This window comes from Gobio gobio, assembly GCF_949357685.1.
Source record: "Gobio gobio genome assembly, chromosome: 21".
NCBI lineage: Eukaryota > Metazoa > Chordata > Actinopteri > Cypriniformes > Gobionidae > Gobio > Gobio gobio.
In genome coordinates this window covers 13,938,630-13,956,008 of record NC_137117.1, presented here as the reverse complement: position 1 = coordinate 13,956,008, position 17,379 = coordinate 13,938,630, and the positions used below count along the sequence as shown (strand labels likewise).

At 38.5% G+C, this 17,379-nt stretch overlaps 2 protein-coding genes across 2 annotated transcripts in view; both read left to right on the top strand.

Annotated features, from left to right (window-relative positions):
• The first annotated feature begins 3,545 nt into the window (after nucleotides 1–3,545).
• sall4 (spalt-like transcription factor 4) lies at nucleotides 3,546–11,403 on the top strand. The gene is made up of 4 exons (XM_079802586.1): nucleotides 3,546–3,632; nucleotides 6,111–8,591; nucleotides 8,676–8,980; nucleotides 9,093–11,403. Exons 1-4 carry the CDS (start codon nucleotides 3,566–3,568, stop codon nucleotides 9,513–9,515), a joined length of 3,276 nt encoding a protein of 1,091 aa, XP_079658712.1. The 5' UTR covers nucleotides 3,546–3,565; the 3' UTR covers nucleotides 9,516–11,403.
• A 1,149-nt stretch (nucleotides 11,404–12,552) lies between these two features.
• atp9a (ATPase phospholipid transporting 9A) overlaps nucleotides 12,553–17,379 on the top strand; it is a 72,831-nt gene continuing 68,004 nt past the window's right edge. Inside the window, exons 1-2 of the mRNA XM_079802924.1 lie at nucleotides 12,553–12,674; nucleotides 14,909–15,053. Coding sequence (XP_079659050.1) covers nucleotides 12,607–12,674; nucleotides 14,909–15,053 — 213 coding nt within the window. The 5' untranslated portion in view covers nucleotides 12,553–12,606. The remainder of the gene's footprint in view (nucleotides 12,675–14,908; nucleotides 15,054–17,379) is intronic.

Here is a 17,379-nt window from a genome sequence, read left to right as displayed (position 1 = left end):
AGTTTGCACTTTTTTAACAATAACTAGAAATATGCATGACTTTTTAAGGTTTCATTACTTCCCATAACTTGGCTTGGAAAGTGGAAAAAGGGTTTCGGCATGTTGTCACATAAAACTCAAAACTGCATGAATTACAGCTAGGCCGGCTATAGGCCATTTTTTGTTGTCTTCAAAACTAGACCCCATCATAAGCACCTCAAAAAGAAAGAAAAACCCCATCTGTCCATCCTTAGGAGAAATATAAGATGAGAGTTTTCTCATTCCCACCGTCCTGGATTTATGACTCACTTCTTACAAAGTGAGAATTGTTTAGTTTGAACACAACAGGAACGCTGAACCCAAGCAAAGTTTCTTATTGCCGTCATAAAGCGTCTAGACTGCACACCCCTCCTTTCTGCACCTTCAGTCCGTGCGTGATAGACGTTTGTTTTTACAAAATATATAGAGTCCTCTTTGTGTCCTGATGGACAGACGGTCCATTTTAAAGGCTTGTCTTTATCTACAAACAGTGCTATTGGTGGAATGAGACGGCTGGTCGTAATGAAACAACACTTGATGAAAAATATTGCATTAGGCCATTTCTAAACTCTCCGAAGTCGTTTCCCAAACACCTACAGCGACTGTATTCCTGTAAGATGAGTGAGTCACGGCTCTTGCCTTAACCCCAGCCCTCGGTTGGTTTTAATGGATGCAACATTTACATGTCTGGATGGGGGAAATGGATTGAAAATATTCCCTCTTCCTGTTCTCCTAACTGAGGCCCTCCATTAAGTTTAGGGGCATCAATCTCCTCCGGTGTAAGGCATACGCTGTGGCTGACAGTGAGACGGGGTGGGGGGTGACGGCCTATCTTCTTTTGAGAAAAGCTATAAATTCTTTCACACCCTCAAAGCACTTGCCGTTCTCACATTGCCTTATGAAAAAAGGAGGCGGGAGGGAAGCGGGGGTTTAAAAAAATCCTGGGACATTTACAAAACCATTGCTGTCCACGGCAGAACAGGATGTGCCAATTGGTGCGTGCTTTAACAGCAGTTACTGACACATCTGATGTGCTGAGATTATACAGTGAAAAGCAGCGCATAATGCACGCTGTTAGCTCTAAAAGGCTGCTTGTGTGTGTTAAATAAGATGGAAGCCGCTCCATTTGCATTAAAATCTAAGCGAAGAATTTATAGGCAAATTTATCCAGTGTGTGCAAACACAGCAAAGGACTCCAGCGCCGCCTTATCTAATAAACATCTATGGCATCCATGACACATCCTGACTAAAACCAACAGACCTAAACAAAAGACTGCTGACCAGGGCTTATGTTGTACCCATCAGTTAGTGACTTCATTAAAGAAACAATAATGAAGCTTTCAGTACGTTGTGTCTCGCTTTGCAATATTTTGGCCAGCTTGCCGTACTTGTTGAAGCAATCCTTAAGCAACGAATCATAATCATAAAAAAGCAAGTAAAACATGCTACAATGTTTTATTTATTATTTTTAATCTGTTTCATTTTAGCACAGTAAATACAACAATTTCTATATGCACATTGTGATTTCCAAACATTATGTTATGTGAAAAAAATCAATAGAACAGAGAAAATAATATTTAAAAAAACATATATATGCTTTTTATACAATCACACACACACACACACACACACACACACACACACACACACACACACACACACACACACACACACACACACACACACACACACACACACACACACACACACACACACACACACACACACACACACACACACACACACACACACACACACACACACACACACACACACACACACACACACACACACACACACATATATTTACATATATTTATTATTATTTTAAAATGTTTAGTTTTTTAATAAACTATTTATATAGATACTTTTTTATTTAATTGTTTAATATAAACTATAAATGATATTTATATATATAAATATATAATAATCCAAAATGTATATATATATATACATTTAATATTTATTCATATGTATAGTGATGACTTGACAAAAATGCCTTTTAAACAATATAAATACACACACACAGGCATATATATATATATATATATATATATATATATATATATATATATATATATATATATATATATATATATATATAAGTATAAGTATATATAATATATTTATTTATTTAAAAAATAATAAATTATTTAAAATATATATATTTTTAATTTATATAAACTATATATATCCTGTATATAACCTAAATATATATTTATATTTATATATACATAATGTATTATTAAATAAAGGTGTATAACACACACACACACACACACATATATATATATATATACATTTTATATTTATTTATATGTATAGTGATGCATTTTAAACAATATAAATACACACACACATAGGCATATATTTATATATATATTTATTTAAAAAATAATTAATTAATTATAATATATATTTTTAATTTATATAAACTATATATATCCTGTATATAACCTAATAAATATTAGGGGTGTGTGTATATATATATATATATATATATATATATATATATATATATATATATATATATATATATATATATATATATATATATATATATATATATATATATATATATATATATATATATATATATATATATATATAATATTTTATATTTTTACATATTTAATTTTAAAAAACATCATAATGGCACAGTCAAAATATATGCATGTGTTTTGACATAAGGTAAGTCAATCGCTTTACATACTGCATTTGAATGAACTAAACAACTGCAGTTTTTCCCTCATTTCTCCTTCGACATTTGCATATATTTTCTTGTCTGCTCTTTATTTGTACATTACACATATCAGTACAATGTGACAGGCAGATCTTTGTGTCTAATGTGATGAGGGGTTAATGTCAGTTGCAATTTCCATATTTAAATCACAGAGTGAAGAGGCACGACCAGATTTGTCTTTATATGTACACTGTAAATAAATGTTCACGTTGGCCTCGTTTAGAATAGAGGACGTCCGTCTGCATTAGCAAGTGTAAAACAAACAACTATTTTATTCGAAATATTTACATAAGATATTGTACAAATATAATACAAGCTTAATATATAACTTCATAAAGTGAGACGACCAAAGGTCCATATAAATATCTGAAATAAAATTTAATAAAAAGATATATACAATAGTTGTATAAGAAACACATTGTAATAATAAAATTGTTCTAAAATAATTACAGTTTTTTTTTTCTCCCCGCCTGCGCATTTGCTTCCTTCTCTCTCTCTCTCTCTCTCTCTCTCTCTCTCTCTCTCTCTCTCTCTCTCTCTCTCTCTCACACACATCTCCTCCCCCTTTCTCTCGACTCTGCATTTCTCATCAATGAAGCCTCATTTGAATAATGCGCGAGCACTTTGGACCGGAGCCAATCAGCTGTCAGAAGAGCATGATAAATCGCAATGCATTATTGATAATAATAATTACTTTGACATGCGCATTTCTACTCGAGGGGCTAATTTCCCCCAACCTGGAGAATTTCTAAAGGAGAGGGACTAAATAGTCTTACTATTCGCCCCTGATGGTTGTAGGTTACCATGTCGCGGCGCAAGCAATCCAAACCACAGCATATCAATTCAGACGAGCCCTCTTCGGCAGAAAATGGTAAGTTTGAAGCGACAAAAACTAATGGGAACTTTTGTTTATATTGATGTGTTCGCGTACTGTACGCTATATGTTTAATTTCATATCTGAATTATGCAGCTGGACCTAAATGGGATCACACGCCTTTAAATTGACTGGTTTTATGAATTAAAAAAAGTTGCTGTATACATCAAATTCGTTATAAATATGTAAACAAACTTTAGCGCGACCAGCGCGGTTTAACTTAGCCGAGGGAAACGCGCAGTTTGATTTATTTATTTTTGTTTACTTTCCTGGTTAATATTTTTGCTAGTCTAATGTATTTACGAAATCGTTAATATTTATCGACGTTTTGCATTTTACATTCTTCGAGTCAGCGGCTTCTTGTTTTGAATGGGCGTCTATTATAGTTTATTTTTGAGAGAGTGTGTGTTATTTGAACATTGGCGGACGAAATGATAAATATAGCCTATATTTTGTGTTTTTGCTTCGGTCATGTGTATGACTGGCGTGTATATTCCAGTCTATGCTCGTGTGTTAATATTTGATGTGGCGTACTGGTATCACTGACCACTGTTAAACAAAGGTGCTCAACAGGTCGGCATGAAATGTGAGTCGCGAAACAAGCTTGACCACAAAGCAATAAATCCCCCACAGTTTCTTTTGGTCGCTTATGGAGATGTGGATGGGGGATGGAAATGAAGTTGTGTGCAATGGGGGTGTAAATGTAAACCACATCTACATGACTTTTATCCACGACCTACCTAAATTTAAAGTAAATATGGTATAGATGTGTTGAACTAATATATTGACCGATGATTTGGCTTTATTTGCCCTGTTTGTTTAAAGTTGACTTTAATCTCAGCCTGTTGAGTTCTACAATATTGCATGTGGAATTCCCTCTCAGTTAAGGTACAATCAGTATAACACTATCAGTAAAGATACATTGTATCCCTTGTACATTGATCAAACGCCCCCTTGTGGGGAGCTGATTTTACGCTCAGGGGGTACAATTTATCCGTCCAACCTTAAACGCATGGTTTGAAACATGATTCATTTCTGGCACATTTTGCTTAAATCATGTCCTTTTAGTGTTTGATTGTACCTCCACTGCTTTTTAGAAATTTTACATGCAACCAAGACTATGGCTTTTTGTCCAGTTTTTGAAAAAAGTGAATCATCTATCAAACTATTTTCCTTTTATTATTATTTTTTTTAAAAACAAACTTATGTTGGTTTGCTTAATTTCAAAAGGAGGTGTTTGGTTTTCCTCTAGCTCTGAGAACAGAACTAGCTCTTTTTTTTTTTTTTTTTTTACTATTTAAGCTTAGTGAACAATTAACATGTCCAGTTTCGCTGTCAGAATGTTAACAGGTGGTCTTTCCCATTCATGAGAGATGAAATTTGCATTTAACAATGGCCCTGTTAAAAGACCTCCCTAATGGTGCTGCAGCCTAATTTAATTTGCCTTGCATTTTCTGCTATACGAATTACTGACTGGCTCCTTTTAGAGTGGATTTTTATCAGTTTATCAGCATTTTTATTAAAATTAATTTATTAGGACTGCCTAACAGCATTTGTATGTTAATTACTTGAACATCAGTTAAGCATATGCTGTGTATTTTATTTTTGAGCCATATGCATTTTATTTGATTGAGAAATGCAAGAACTTGTTGAAGGAGGGTGAAGTTTAAGTCTCTTTGTATTGGTAAATGAATTTTCTAGTAAGATTTGTGTTTCTTTTTTGTACATGATGTAAATGCTGCCCTCATCTGGTGGAACTCCATAACGGAGAAGTTGTGTGTGTGTGAGACTGTTTATAAAAGCAACTTGATGCCTGGTTTCACAGACAGGGCTTAGATTAAGCCAGTATTAGGCCTTAATTTAATTAGAACATTTACCCTCTGTTTCACAGACAAGGATTAAGATAGTCCCAGACTAAAATGCATGTTTTAACTGAAAGCAACTTGCAATGACATGCCTTAAATATGTAAGTGCCGTTGTTTTGTTTCAAGATGCACACCAGTAATGTTTTTTTTTTTTCCTAAGGCAGGTTTATAAAATCTACTTAAATGCCCTAATTGAACTAGGGCTTAATCCGGGTTTAGACTAATCCCTGTCTGTGAAATTGGGCCATAATAGCTTTTATAAACCTGCCTTAGAAAAAAAACATTACTGATGTGCATCTTGAGACAACCATAGCACTGACATATTTTAAGGTACGTTATTTGCAAGTTGCTTTCAGTTAAAACCGCTCCAATATGCATTTTAGTCTGGGATTAGCTTAATCCTTGTCTGAATCCAGGGGTGAGCAATATTAAGCATTTGTTATGCAATAAAAATATCCAAATGTGACGTAATTCGTTATTTCAGAATATAAATAGAAGTAGTAGGGTCTGTAACTTTAATTGGCAAGTGAGTACTGATAACGTTTGTGTTCCTTATTTACAGCAAATTATTCAAAATGAATCATGTCTTCAACTGTCTTTTTTGTTGCAGGGATCTTGCACAGCGGTCATAGTGAGGAGACGGGCAATGAGGCTAAGCGGCGGCGATCAGAGGAGACGAGGGTTTGCAACAAATGTTGCGCCGAGTTCTTCGATGAGGCTGAATTTCTTGAACATGAGAGAAGTTGCACCAAGAGTCAGCAGGTAGTGATCATGAAAGATGGTGATGGGAGTGAAATGCCCTCGGAGTTCTCCCGGCGTTCTTCGGGTGATTTCCTGAGTGATCATGGCGATCAGTCTACCAGTAATTTGCATTCAAAGCACAGCACGGAGTCTGATGAAATGATGGAAGGAGAGATCATGCTGAACCTGGATGACCCGTCAAATCACGACCAACATGTGTCTGGCAGTCCAGACACGGGGTACTCGGCATCTTCCAAAATGCAAGACTCTAACGTGACTCTCGAGTCCATGGCTTCTACCAAAGTCGCTGTAACGCAACACTCATCCAGTTCGTCCAGTCAGAAGTCTCCACCCCCGCAACCACACCAAGATGCCATTCTTGCAATCCCCATGATCTTAGAACAGCTGGTCAGTCTCCAGCAGCAGCAACTGCAGCAGATTCAGCTAACTGAGCAGATACGCATCCAAGTGGCCATGATGGCACCTCAGAGTCTCCACTCTGCAATGGGCGCTGCTGTGGATCCACTGAAAGCATTGGGTGCACATTTATCACAGCAGCTCTCGGCCGCAGCCGCCCTCATTGGCAAACGTACGGGCTCCCAGAACTTGTCCTTGGAAGCCTTGAAACAAGCAAAACTACCTCAATCCGCCACCATCCCCTCATCCCTCGCTGGAGGTTTGGGCTCAATGCCCTTAAAAGCAGACATTAAAGGACTCCCTGATTTAGCTAGCCGACTTCCAGCGCTGCTTCCGCAATCTCCAGGGGTCATGGGATTACAGAGTCCCTTTAATACCCTTGCAGCAAGCATGGATCCCTCTAAAAAGGCAAAAAATAAGGTCCCTGTGATGCCAGAGTTGAAAAATGGCTCTGGCGAACACATGCTCAAGCACAAATGCAAGTTCTGTGGGAAAACATTTGGAAATGACAGCGCCCTACAAATCCACTTGCGCTCGCACACGGGCGAAAGGCCTTATAAATGTAACATCTGTGGAAACCGTTTCACAACGAAAGGAAACCTCAAAGTGCATTTCCAGAGGCACAAAGAAAAATACCCACACATTAAGATGAATCCTCATCCCGTACCAGAACACCTGGACAATATGCCTACACACAATGGCATCCCTTATGGCATGTCTTTGCCCCCCATGGAGGAAAATAATTTTGGCGACACCAAACCAGTTTTGGGGCTTCCTTCGACAGGTCTCCACCCACCAGTGCTCCAAGCATTCAAGCCTTCATTTGATATTCCAGTAGGTGGAGACATCTACTCCCAGAGGCCTTCTTCATCTGGCAGTGACGGTGCGTCCATTTCTTCCAGCATGTTCGGTCAGGAGATGGCGGGACTGGATCAGAGCAAAGATTCCTCGGATGCCCTGGCTGGATTGCACCACATAAATGGTAGCAGTCTATCTGGCGAAAATGGCTCTGGTACTGCAAAGCTTCAGCAAATGGTGGATGGCTTGGATAAGAGGACAAATGACCCCAATGAATGTGTTATTTGCCACCGAGTGCTGAGCTGCCAAAGTTCCCTCAAAATGCATTACCGCACACACACTGGTGAGCGACCATACAAATGCAAAATCTGTGGCAGGGCTTTCTCTACCAAGGGCAACCTTAAAGCTCATTATGGCGTTCATAGGGCCAACACTCCTCTTAAGATGCAACACTCTTGCCCAATTTGTCATAAGAAGTTCACCAATGCAGTCGTCCTCCAGCAGCACATTCGTATGCACATGGGCGGCCAGATTCCCAACACCCCTCTGCCAGAGAGTCAGTTTGAAAGCCCGGAAGCACTGGATGCTAGTATGATTGAGGATAAGAACATTGACTCTAATGGTCATGAAGAGAGTATGGAAGAGCAAGACTTGGATTTGGACAACCAGGAGATGCTAAACAACTCTACAGAGCCCCAGCCCAACGCCAAAGACGATCAGGCTTTCCAAGGTCCACCATCCATGTTTACAGGCATCGCTGCTCTGGAGAACCACATGAAGAGCCTCACCTCTGCACTGAACCTTCAACGGCAAAGCAGCACTGCTTCAGAGAGCGATAGCGGGCTGAAAGATTCCCCATCAGGGTCTGGGGAAATGGATTACAAGAATAGCCGCAGTCCGGCTGTGTCAGATTCGGTGTCCTTTCACTCTTCGTCCCCTATAGACGTTCCCCTGAGTAATGGTCCATCAAAATCCCCAGAATACACAAACCCAGGCGATGGTGTTAAATCCAGGCCAGACTCTGATGCACCTCAAGATTTTAGTGAAAACAATGGAGCACTGGACTTGACCTCAAGTTTTGCTCCAAAACCCATCAAAGAGGAACCGGGCTTGTCCTTCTCCAATGGCGACTATGGTACGTTTTGTTCATTTTAACATGCTTAACTGACGTTTCCTCTTGATGTTTTGCCAATGTAATCAATTTGTTCTTCTCTCTTAGGTTCTAGTCAGTTATCATTCATGAGGGTGCCTCCAAGTCTGGTCAAACTGGAGATGCAGATCCCTCCCGAGTCTCCCATGGGTGGCCACAACCTGTACAGCTCCCAGCTGCCTCAAGGAGCTGCTACTTCTCCTGCTACTTCTAGTGCTTCTCGTCGGTCCACCAAGCAACATCTCTGCAACATCTGTGGGAAAAACTTTTCATCTGCCAGCGCCCTGCAAATCCATGAACGCACACACACGGGCGAGAAGCCGTTCGCGTGCACAATTTGTGGCAGGGCTTTCACAACAAAGGGAAACCTCAAGGTAATGTTGTCTTTGCTTCGCACTTCTTCTGTCTTTTTTTAAGTGAGTTGAGAATCAAACGCCCTGTGCACACCGCAGTAAGTCTCATGAACTCTTCTTTTGTATTTTACAGGTCCATGTTGGGACGCACATGTGGAATAATACAGCAAGGCGAGGTCAGCGCCTCTCATTGGATAACCCGATGGCTTTGATGGCCATGGGCGCCGAGTCCAAGATGATGCCAGACATGCTGCCACCTCCAAAAGATTTGATTCCCCCACCAATTAATTTCGACCCATCGGTGTGGAACCAATACGCTGCTGCCTTCACAAATGGGCTGACCATGAAGACCAATGAGATTTCAGTCATCCAAAATGGTGGCATCCCTCTACCAGGGAGTCTCGCTGGAGGTCCTTTAGTGGGCTCTACTGGGGGAATAACCAAGATGGAGTCCTCTCAGATGGGCATCCCTGGCACAGTTGCAGAAATGGAAAAGAACGGCTCTGAAAGCATAGCAAAGTTTCCACATTTTATGGAGGAGGGTAAAGTGAATTAGAACGTGAAAGGACTACAGACAAATGTTCCCAATCGACAGTCTGCATTGTGCTGATTGGCTTATGAGCCTGCTGAAATGTTAGGAACTGGGCTGAATTTATGAATTCAGTCCTTAGTTGGTACAATCAATTAATGTGTGTAAGATTGCTTTTAAGAAGTTGCAAATGTTACATGCCCTTGTTAAATGAGCCTATAACCTAAAATGGGCAATGCCTTCCTTTTTGGACCCTTACATGCTAGCGATTACTTCTAATTGAATCTGATCTAACTACTGTAGTTATTTTTTTTCCCCCTTTTTCTTTCTCTCTAATATATGCGGGTATTTTGTCAGTTTTGTTTCTAGAAGTTGAATGTAAGTCTTACTTGAAATAGCTTTATTCCAGAGCAGTCTCATTAGTGATAGGACACTCTTTTTGAGTTACATTGGGCTCCGCTCTATGACCCTCAGGAGGATCTCCGCCACAGGTGACCCGAGATCTCAATGTTTTAACAGTTAACATCTTGTTCATCTCTGCTTGACGTCTCATGGTCCTGTTCTGAGTTGGGTTCGATTTTTAAGTTAATTAGTCACAAAAATGACATCCATGGCATAGATGCCATACAGCAAAGGTGTTTTGTGGAATACGTGCCTAGAAAAATGTCATTAATTGACCATTCCACACAATCTACTGAATCTGCAGTTTCATCGATGGACATAGTGAGTAGTTATAGTATCGATGTTTGTTTTGAAACTGGATTTCACTAAGTTATTATGAATTTTTGACTCTCAATATAGTTTCTATCTGCGCTTAATACCAAAAATGATTTCGCTAAGTGCCTGTCTTGGAGTTGCCCCCCCCCCCCCCCCCCCCCCCTCCTCCTCACAAAAGACACCACAGGATTGTAATAAAGGCTTTTTGGATTTCCTCTTTTATTTAGACCAAAATATGCTATATTTTTGCATTTAGCTGTAGCTTTTTCAAGAAGTTGCATCGTTTTAATTTTGAAAGGGATTTAATTGGAGAATTGTTTTCTTGCTTTCAGTGGTCCTTATCAAATATTGGATTGAGCCGCTTTCATTTGAGACCTTTGATGGGAGTTCAAAAGGCCGGTATAATACTGAAATGCCTAATCATTCCTTGCACTTTATTTTTCCTCATTCTGCTAAGATCTGACATAAACCAAGCTTATGCCATTTACTCTGAACTTCTTGTTTCCTGGACTCCTCATTCAGAAATCACTCGCTTGCTGCCGTTTTAGGATCCACTGAGTTTTAGAATTCTGTAAATTTACCATGCATTTTATACCTATGTGCTAAGCAGGCATGCATATCTTGTCCCAGACCGAATCTGCAGTCATTCTTATTCCAGAAAAGTCATGGTTTACACCCAAATGTGTATTGATTGTTTGGACATGTTTGGAGATCGTAGCCATGCAGTCTTTGATGAAAGGAATGAACTTTTTGTGTGAATGCACGCAGAGTATCTAAACCATAACTTTATGCTGGTCAAATTTCTACCTCATTTAGATGTCCTTTTTGTTTGTTTTTCTTGCATTGTGTTTGGAGTTATGGTTGCATTGTGCCCCCATAACCTGCTGATTTCTGTAATATAATGAATGTATCGCCAGACACTTTGCACAACACTTGTTCAGAATGGGCAGACTCCTCCTGTAAATTCTTTCTAATATGCATTTACCAAGTTGTGCCTTTTTTTTTTTTTCTCTTCTCCCCTAGATGTAAAAAAGGTGGTGTCTGATCTTGGTTAAATGGGGTCATGTCTGTATGATTGTTCAAATGTTGAGTCTGTTTTAGGCTTGTTTACAGTGTAGACTTTTTGTAAATGTTTGCTTTTTGTTTGTTCCCCTTCCGTTCTGATATTTTTGAGAATAAAACCACGGATGACTTTTCCAAAATGTTGTTTTGTTTAAATCCACACGCAATCATTATGGTTTCAGGGGGAAAGAAGACAATTGATTCTATATTTTATAGAATCTTAACCGATTCTAATGTAGGAAAATGCATTTTATTACCTTTGTCATTTTCCTTGAAGTAAAAAAAAAACGTCTGTAGAAAGTAATTCTGTTTGCCAAATAGATGTCACCGTATTAGATTACTTAAAAGGACAGTCTCAGTGATCATCTGGTGGATAGATTCCTTTCTGAAAGTGCTGTGTCGGTATCATGGTGTTGCTTAAAAGAACACTGTGGTATTATTAAATATCATACACATTGAATTTGAAACCATACTGAATTTTGTGTTACGTACTGAATTGGTTATCAATTTGCTTAAAAGTATTGTGATGGCACTCAAAGTAAAAAGGTAGAAATACAGTGCAACTATTATACTGGTAGTACTTTTTGAATTGTTTTTGTAAGGGACTCTTAAAGACAATGTCATCTAAGGTTATTTGATGAATAGCATAATTTATGGATGTTGTACTTCTTTGTTAAAGGGATAGTTCACCCAAAAAATTAAATTGTCATTTACTTTGACCCATATGTTGTTCCAAACCTGTATGAGTTTCTTCTGTTGAACACAGATGAAGATATTTTGAAGAACATAGGTAGCCATTGACTTCCATAGGATCTTTTTGATCTTTTCCCACCAATCTTTTGTGTTCAACAGAAGAAAGAAACTCATACAGGTTCATTAAATGTTAGCAATCAGACTTTTAATGGTACTTCGAAGTCAATGGCCACCATGTTTGATTGCGGACATTCTTCAAAATATCTCCTTTTGTGTTCAACAGAATCTCATACAGGGTTGGAACAACTTGAGGGTGAGTAAATGATGACAGAATTTAAAATGTTGGGTGAACTATCCCTTTAATAGAAGTTACACTTGTCAAATTTTAGTGAAATGTGTCATTTCATCTAAGCTGAAAACATAGGATATGTTTGGAATGGCATACTAATATGCTGAAACAAGTATAGAAGTCAATCAGCACATAGTTTGAGAAATATTAAATAAAAAATGGCATAATGATAAACAGATAGCTGAACCACATAGGCCAGTGTGCTGATCTGGATGTGTCCCATCATGCTGAACGCACAGCCCAACCCATCAGCCTCCGCCCAGCGAGCGGGCGACGTCTGCTCCACTGCGGACAACAATGACGGACAACATACCACTGCAGCCCGTCCGACACAAAAAACGACATGACAACAAACGAAGAGACGGGTAAGAGCATGAAACGAAGTAAAATCAACGTGAAATCGCGTCGGCTGGAAAATGGAGGCTTATTTATGGAGGATGTATGTGAGATAGCATAGTGGCTAACAGCCCAGCAACCCTTAACCCGCAAAAATAATGTTGATAACGACATTATATCGCGACATGACGCTACTAGCTCTTTATTTATTGTGTATATCATTGAATATTCGTCATGAAAATGTCGTCTAAGCGAATTTAGCGTCTTGATATTATAGGAGAGACAAGTGCACATCCTTGTTCCGGGACACAGGTGAATTGTTGTCAAGGATGTCATAGTATTTCTCCTTTTGTATTCCGTCATGCTCTTTTTGACAACACGTTTTTTGCAAGGCCGCCTGTGAGGATGGGCGACATTAAGGCACCCAGATCAAGCCTTTATTGCAATATAATGCTTGGCTATTCACAATGGCCCTTTCAAATAAAATAGCCATTGTTGCCACTATATTGCTGCGGTGGCTTGCAGAAAAGCACCAGAGTACCAGCATGTTGTTTGGACCATGGCATTCTTTTAAATATACCTAGGCTAGGAGTACCATGTAAATACAAAGCACATACAGGTATTCACTTGGAAAAAGTTAATTGAAACAATATATTTTATTTGTGAAATGATGTCCAGCTGTTCTTTTTAATTGTCAATTTATTTTATGATCATCAGTCTTGCTTGGTAAACACTGTCACAGATGCGAAGATGTATCTTTCATTTAATATATTTATAAAGCACAATTAAACACTATATATATATATATATATATATATATATATGAGAGAGAGGAAAAACACATAAATAAAATAAAAACATAGTTTATGGTGAGTTAAATGCCCTGGTAAAAGATATGCCTTTAAAGGGATAGTTCACCCAAAAAGGAAAATTCTGTCATCATTTACTGTTCCAAGCTTGTATGAGTTTCTTCTGCCGAACACAAAAGATTATATTTTGAAGAATATGGGGAACTAAGTAGTTGATGGACCACATTGACTTCCATAGTAGGGAAAAAAACACTATGTAGTCAACGGGGTCCATCAGCTGTTTGGCTACTGACATTCTTCTAAATATCATCTTTTGTGTTCAGCAGAAGAAAGAAATTCATACATGTTTGGAACAACATGAGGGTGAGAAAACTATGACTGAATTTTCGTTTTTGGGTGAACTATTCCTTTAACTTAAGTTTAAACTAATTTACAGAAGATAGGGATCTCAGAGATAAAGGTAGACTTTTCCATAGCCTAGGTCCCGCAACAGCAAACACATGGTCACCTCTCGACTTCATCTGGGATGGGACAGAGGGTTATTGTTTGTGGACCACAAGGATCTGCCCGGCTTTAGGTTTAAACGTTCAGACAAATAAGAAGGTGCCAGACCATAGGGATTTCAATATGTCAATTTCAAGCTGATTGCTCACTAAAAAACCCTCACAGTCATCATGTTTTCAGGCCATTTTAAGTTTGATTCTGACATGACATAAAGTGGTCATATCTAAGCGGCTGAGCTGTTTACTTACTTTTTAATTAGTCTTATTAACCAGCATTTTTGACTGATTTGCAAACTCAGAACACGGACAAACCAATCATATCCAGTCATAGCAGGATGGAGGCATTGCCTCCTCTCACACGACTTTCCATTCATCCCATTCATTCTCAATTACCCCCCCCCCACTAAACACATCGCACCTTTATATTTTTCCATTGTTTCCATTGTTATAACTCAATGGAGTCAGGGGAGGCAAGAGAGACACAGACTCCCGCTGTAACTTTACCTACCGGGGTCGCTGTTGAACACTGTAACTTTAGAAAAAACAGTGATTGATACACTTTTTAATGTCATAATTTGTAATATTTGTGTTGTTTAATTTTTTTTAATGGATTATTTTCTCATCCTCAGTTTTTTGAGGAGGCACTGCCTCCCTTGTCTCCTCGGAGGAAACGCCCCTTATATATATTTGTCTGTTAAATGCAAAACTGTGATCTGTAAGGAAGTACAATACATAGCTGTCATTCTTGATAAGAGATTGTTTGATGAAGGTGTAGGTAGGAGGCAGACTGTAAAAGCTAATATTTACTGACATGCTTTCGTTGCTTGCTTGAAAGTATTTCTGTGGCTGCAGTGAGATTCCAGCATATGTATGTGAAGTTTCTTTCTGTTAAAGGGTCACAAAGTACTTTCTATACATTTCCATATTAATTGAATGTCGTTGTATATGTAGGTGCTGCCCATGGTCCAGATGCTGCGGAGGGGGAGATTTCCGTCCGCGGACCGTGTGGTTGGGCCACCCGGAAAAGAGAGAGCAGCGATACCCAAGAAATGTCATAAACAACCAGAAATACAATTTCTTCTCCTTCCTGCCAGGGGTAAGTGACTACAAATGCTCAGAGAGAAGTTGGTGTTAACCACCAGAGTCATTTAAGAGTTGAGCAATGGGTTTATGTTGCTCAACGTGTTCATTGATTGCTCCGGTGGTTAACAGAGTTGCTCAAGACACGTTTAAAACATAGAGGCTAATATTGTAGGATTTCCTGTGTTTTCTTCACCTTTGAAAAACGAAATCCAAGTGTTAAACGTTCAGAAATGTCGCGGCTTGTAGAGTAGAGGTGTTCTATTTAATTTGGGATCAGTGTTGATTTGAATCAATGCAATTTTAATGTTGACTGTGACCAGTAAGCAACCATCTAGTCGCATCCTAGCAACCACCCAGATCTCCCTAGCCACTCGTAGGACACCTAGAATATCAGTAGCTGCTTTTTCACCATCGGGTCGAACGGTTCTTAGGATAGTAATTACTAATTAAGACAACGACTGACGCATTTGTATTACATTCCAAAGAGCTCCGTTATCAACCTCAGAGTGGAAAATGAAACCATATCCGGATTGGCACGGAATGGAACAGTTAAGCAAAGAGAACTGTTTGCCCTGACGGTGGAAAAGAGGCTAGTGTAGCAATGCCTTGGCCACCATCCAATACACCCTAACACAGGGTTGTCCAAACTCGGTCCCTGAGGGCCACTGTCCTGCAGAGCTTCAACTTGGCTCACACACCTGCCTGGAAGTTTCTAGTATGCCTAGTAAGAGCTTGGGTGTGTCTCAATCGGCTCCCTAGCTCCCAACTCATAAAAAACAAATTCATGAAATGAAATCGAATTGAGTTGGTCCAACTCAATTTGATCAAATACAGTTTACAACCCTCTACGCACACCTTGGCAATAGAATCGTCATTGGCCAGACTGATATACTTTATTATATTATACTTATACTTTACAATATCTTTGTAAAATGGCACAGCTTTTTATATATCTGAACGTACATGCTTAACATCAGTCAATCAAGCATTAGACTATGTTATGATATTATGATAATCAAGCACTATTTAATGATATAACTTCAGTAATTAGAACTATAATTGCTGGTAACCATGTATGAATGCATATTTGTCATTTAACTGAACTTTGGACAGGTGGTGGTGCTTAAGATATTGTTGGTGTTTCTGTAAAAAAATAGATAATAGTAATTATATTATATTATTAAAAGATAATAATAATAATAATTCTACTACTAATAACAATATACAACGCACTAAGGATTGATGAGCTGCTGGGTTCATGAATATTAATCACGTTGACAGCATTTGCTCAAACTGATATGCTGAAATCAAAACAGGGACAGGAAAAGATGAGCGCCAGCCAATGAGATTGCCGTTTGCGCATTAGTTCCGCCCACTACCGGAAAAAAACGGCATATCTTCTGCTTGTTCTTAAAAGCTGAATAATTCCACATTAACTCCGTTATTTTGACAGGAAAATACAACAAAGAATATTGTTAGCATGTAGCGAATCGATTTTGTGTGGTATGTAAGACTCTCTCTCGCATGCGCGTGCGCGAGAAACGCGCTCAGCAAAGCAACGGAGTTCTTCACACTAGAGTTTACGGTACGTCAGATGAGCTGATTTGAAATCGTATATTAGATTGCTTGTTGAGAGCAAAACTCTCAAGTGCTCATTCAGAGTGTTCAGCGAATAAAAACTCGAACACACTCTAACTCTAACACACACACTGGCGAGTAAAATCTGAGAATTTATTAGCCAATGTCTAATGATAGATATTATTTAATCTCCCAGAGTGACGATTTTCTCGCATATGCGAGTGTTTTACTCGCATTGTAGAGGGTTGGTTTAAATAATTACTTTTTAATACTTGTCAAACAAAATTAAAATGTTTAATTGGAAAATCAATTATAAGCAGTTTCCTTCATCATTATACACAATGTATATAATGAACAAAAAAGAGAAAAGACTGGTGTCACACCAGACACTAGCATAGATCACGGAGTACCCACAGCCTAAACACTACAATGGTAACCACAAAATTCAAAAACATTACAGAAACTCCTCTAAATGTCCAACATAACTGAACATTAAACACTATTAACTAATGACATCTTTCCCTTTTCTGAAAAACACATAAAATATCACTTTAATCCCTAAATTTACTCTCCTAAGGCAGGCCCTTGCAAAGCATGCTGGGAACTACAGAACCACTTCCCAGTTAGTTATGTCAACAAAAACGATTCATGCAGTTTTAACACAATTTACTTAAGTAAACTTCAGTTTTAAATATGTTAGGTTGATTGAACACAATTAAATTAAGTTGTGACAAAATGTAAAAAAAAAAAATCATGTTACT

Bases quoted from the DNA above. Each gene is read 5' to 3' on its own strand.
- sall4 (XM_079802586.1), top strand. From the start codon at position 3,566: ATGTCGCGGCGCAAGCAATCCAAACCACAGCATATCAATTCAGACGAG. The intron at 3,633-6,110 runs GTAAGTTTGAAG...TTTTTGTTGCAG, and splicing joins GCCCTCTTCGGCAGAAAATG to GGATCTTGCACAGCGGTCAT. The intron at 8,592-8,675 runs GTACGTTTTGTT...CTTCTCTCTTAG, and splicing joins CTTCTCCAATGGCGACTATG to GTTCTAGTCAGTTATCATTC.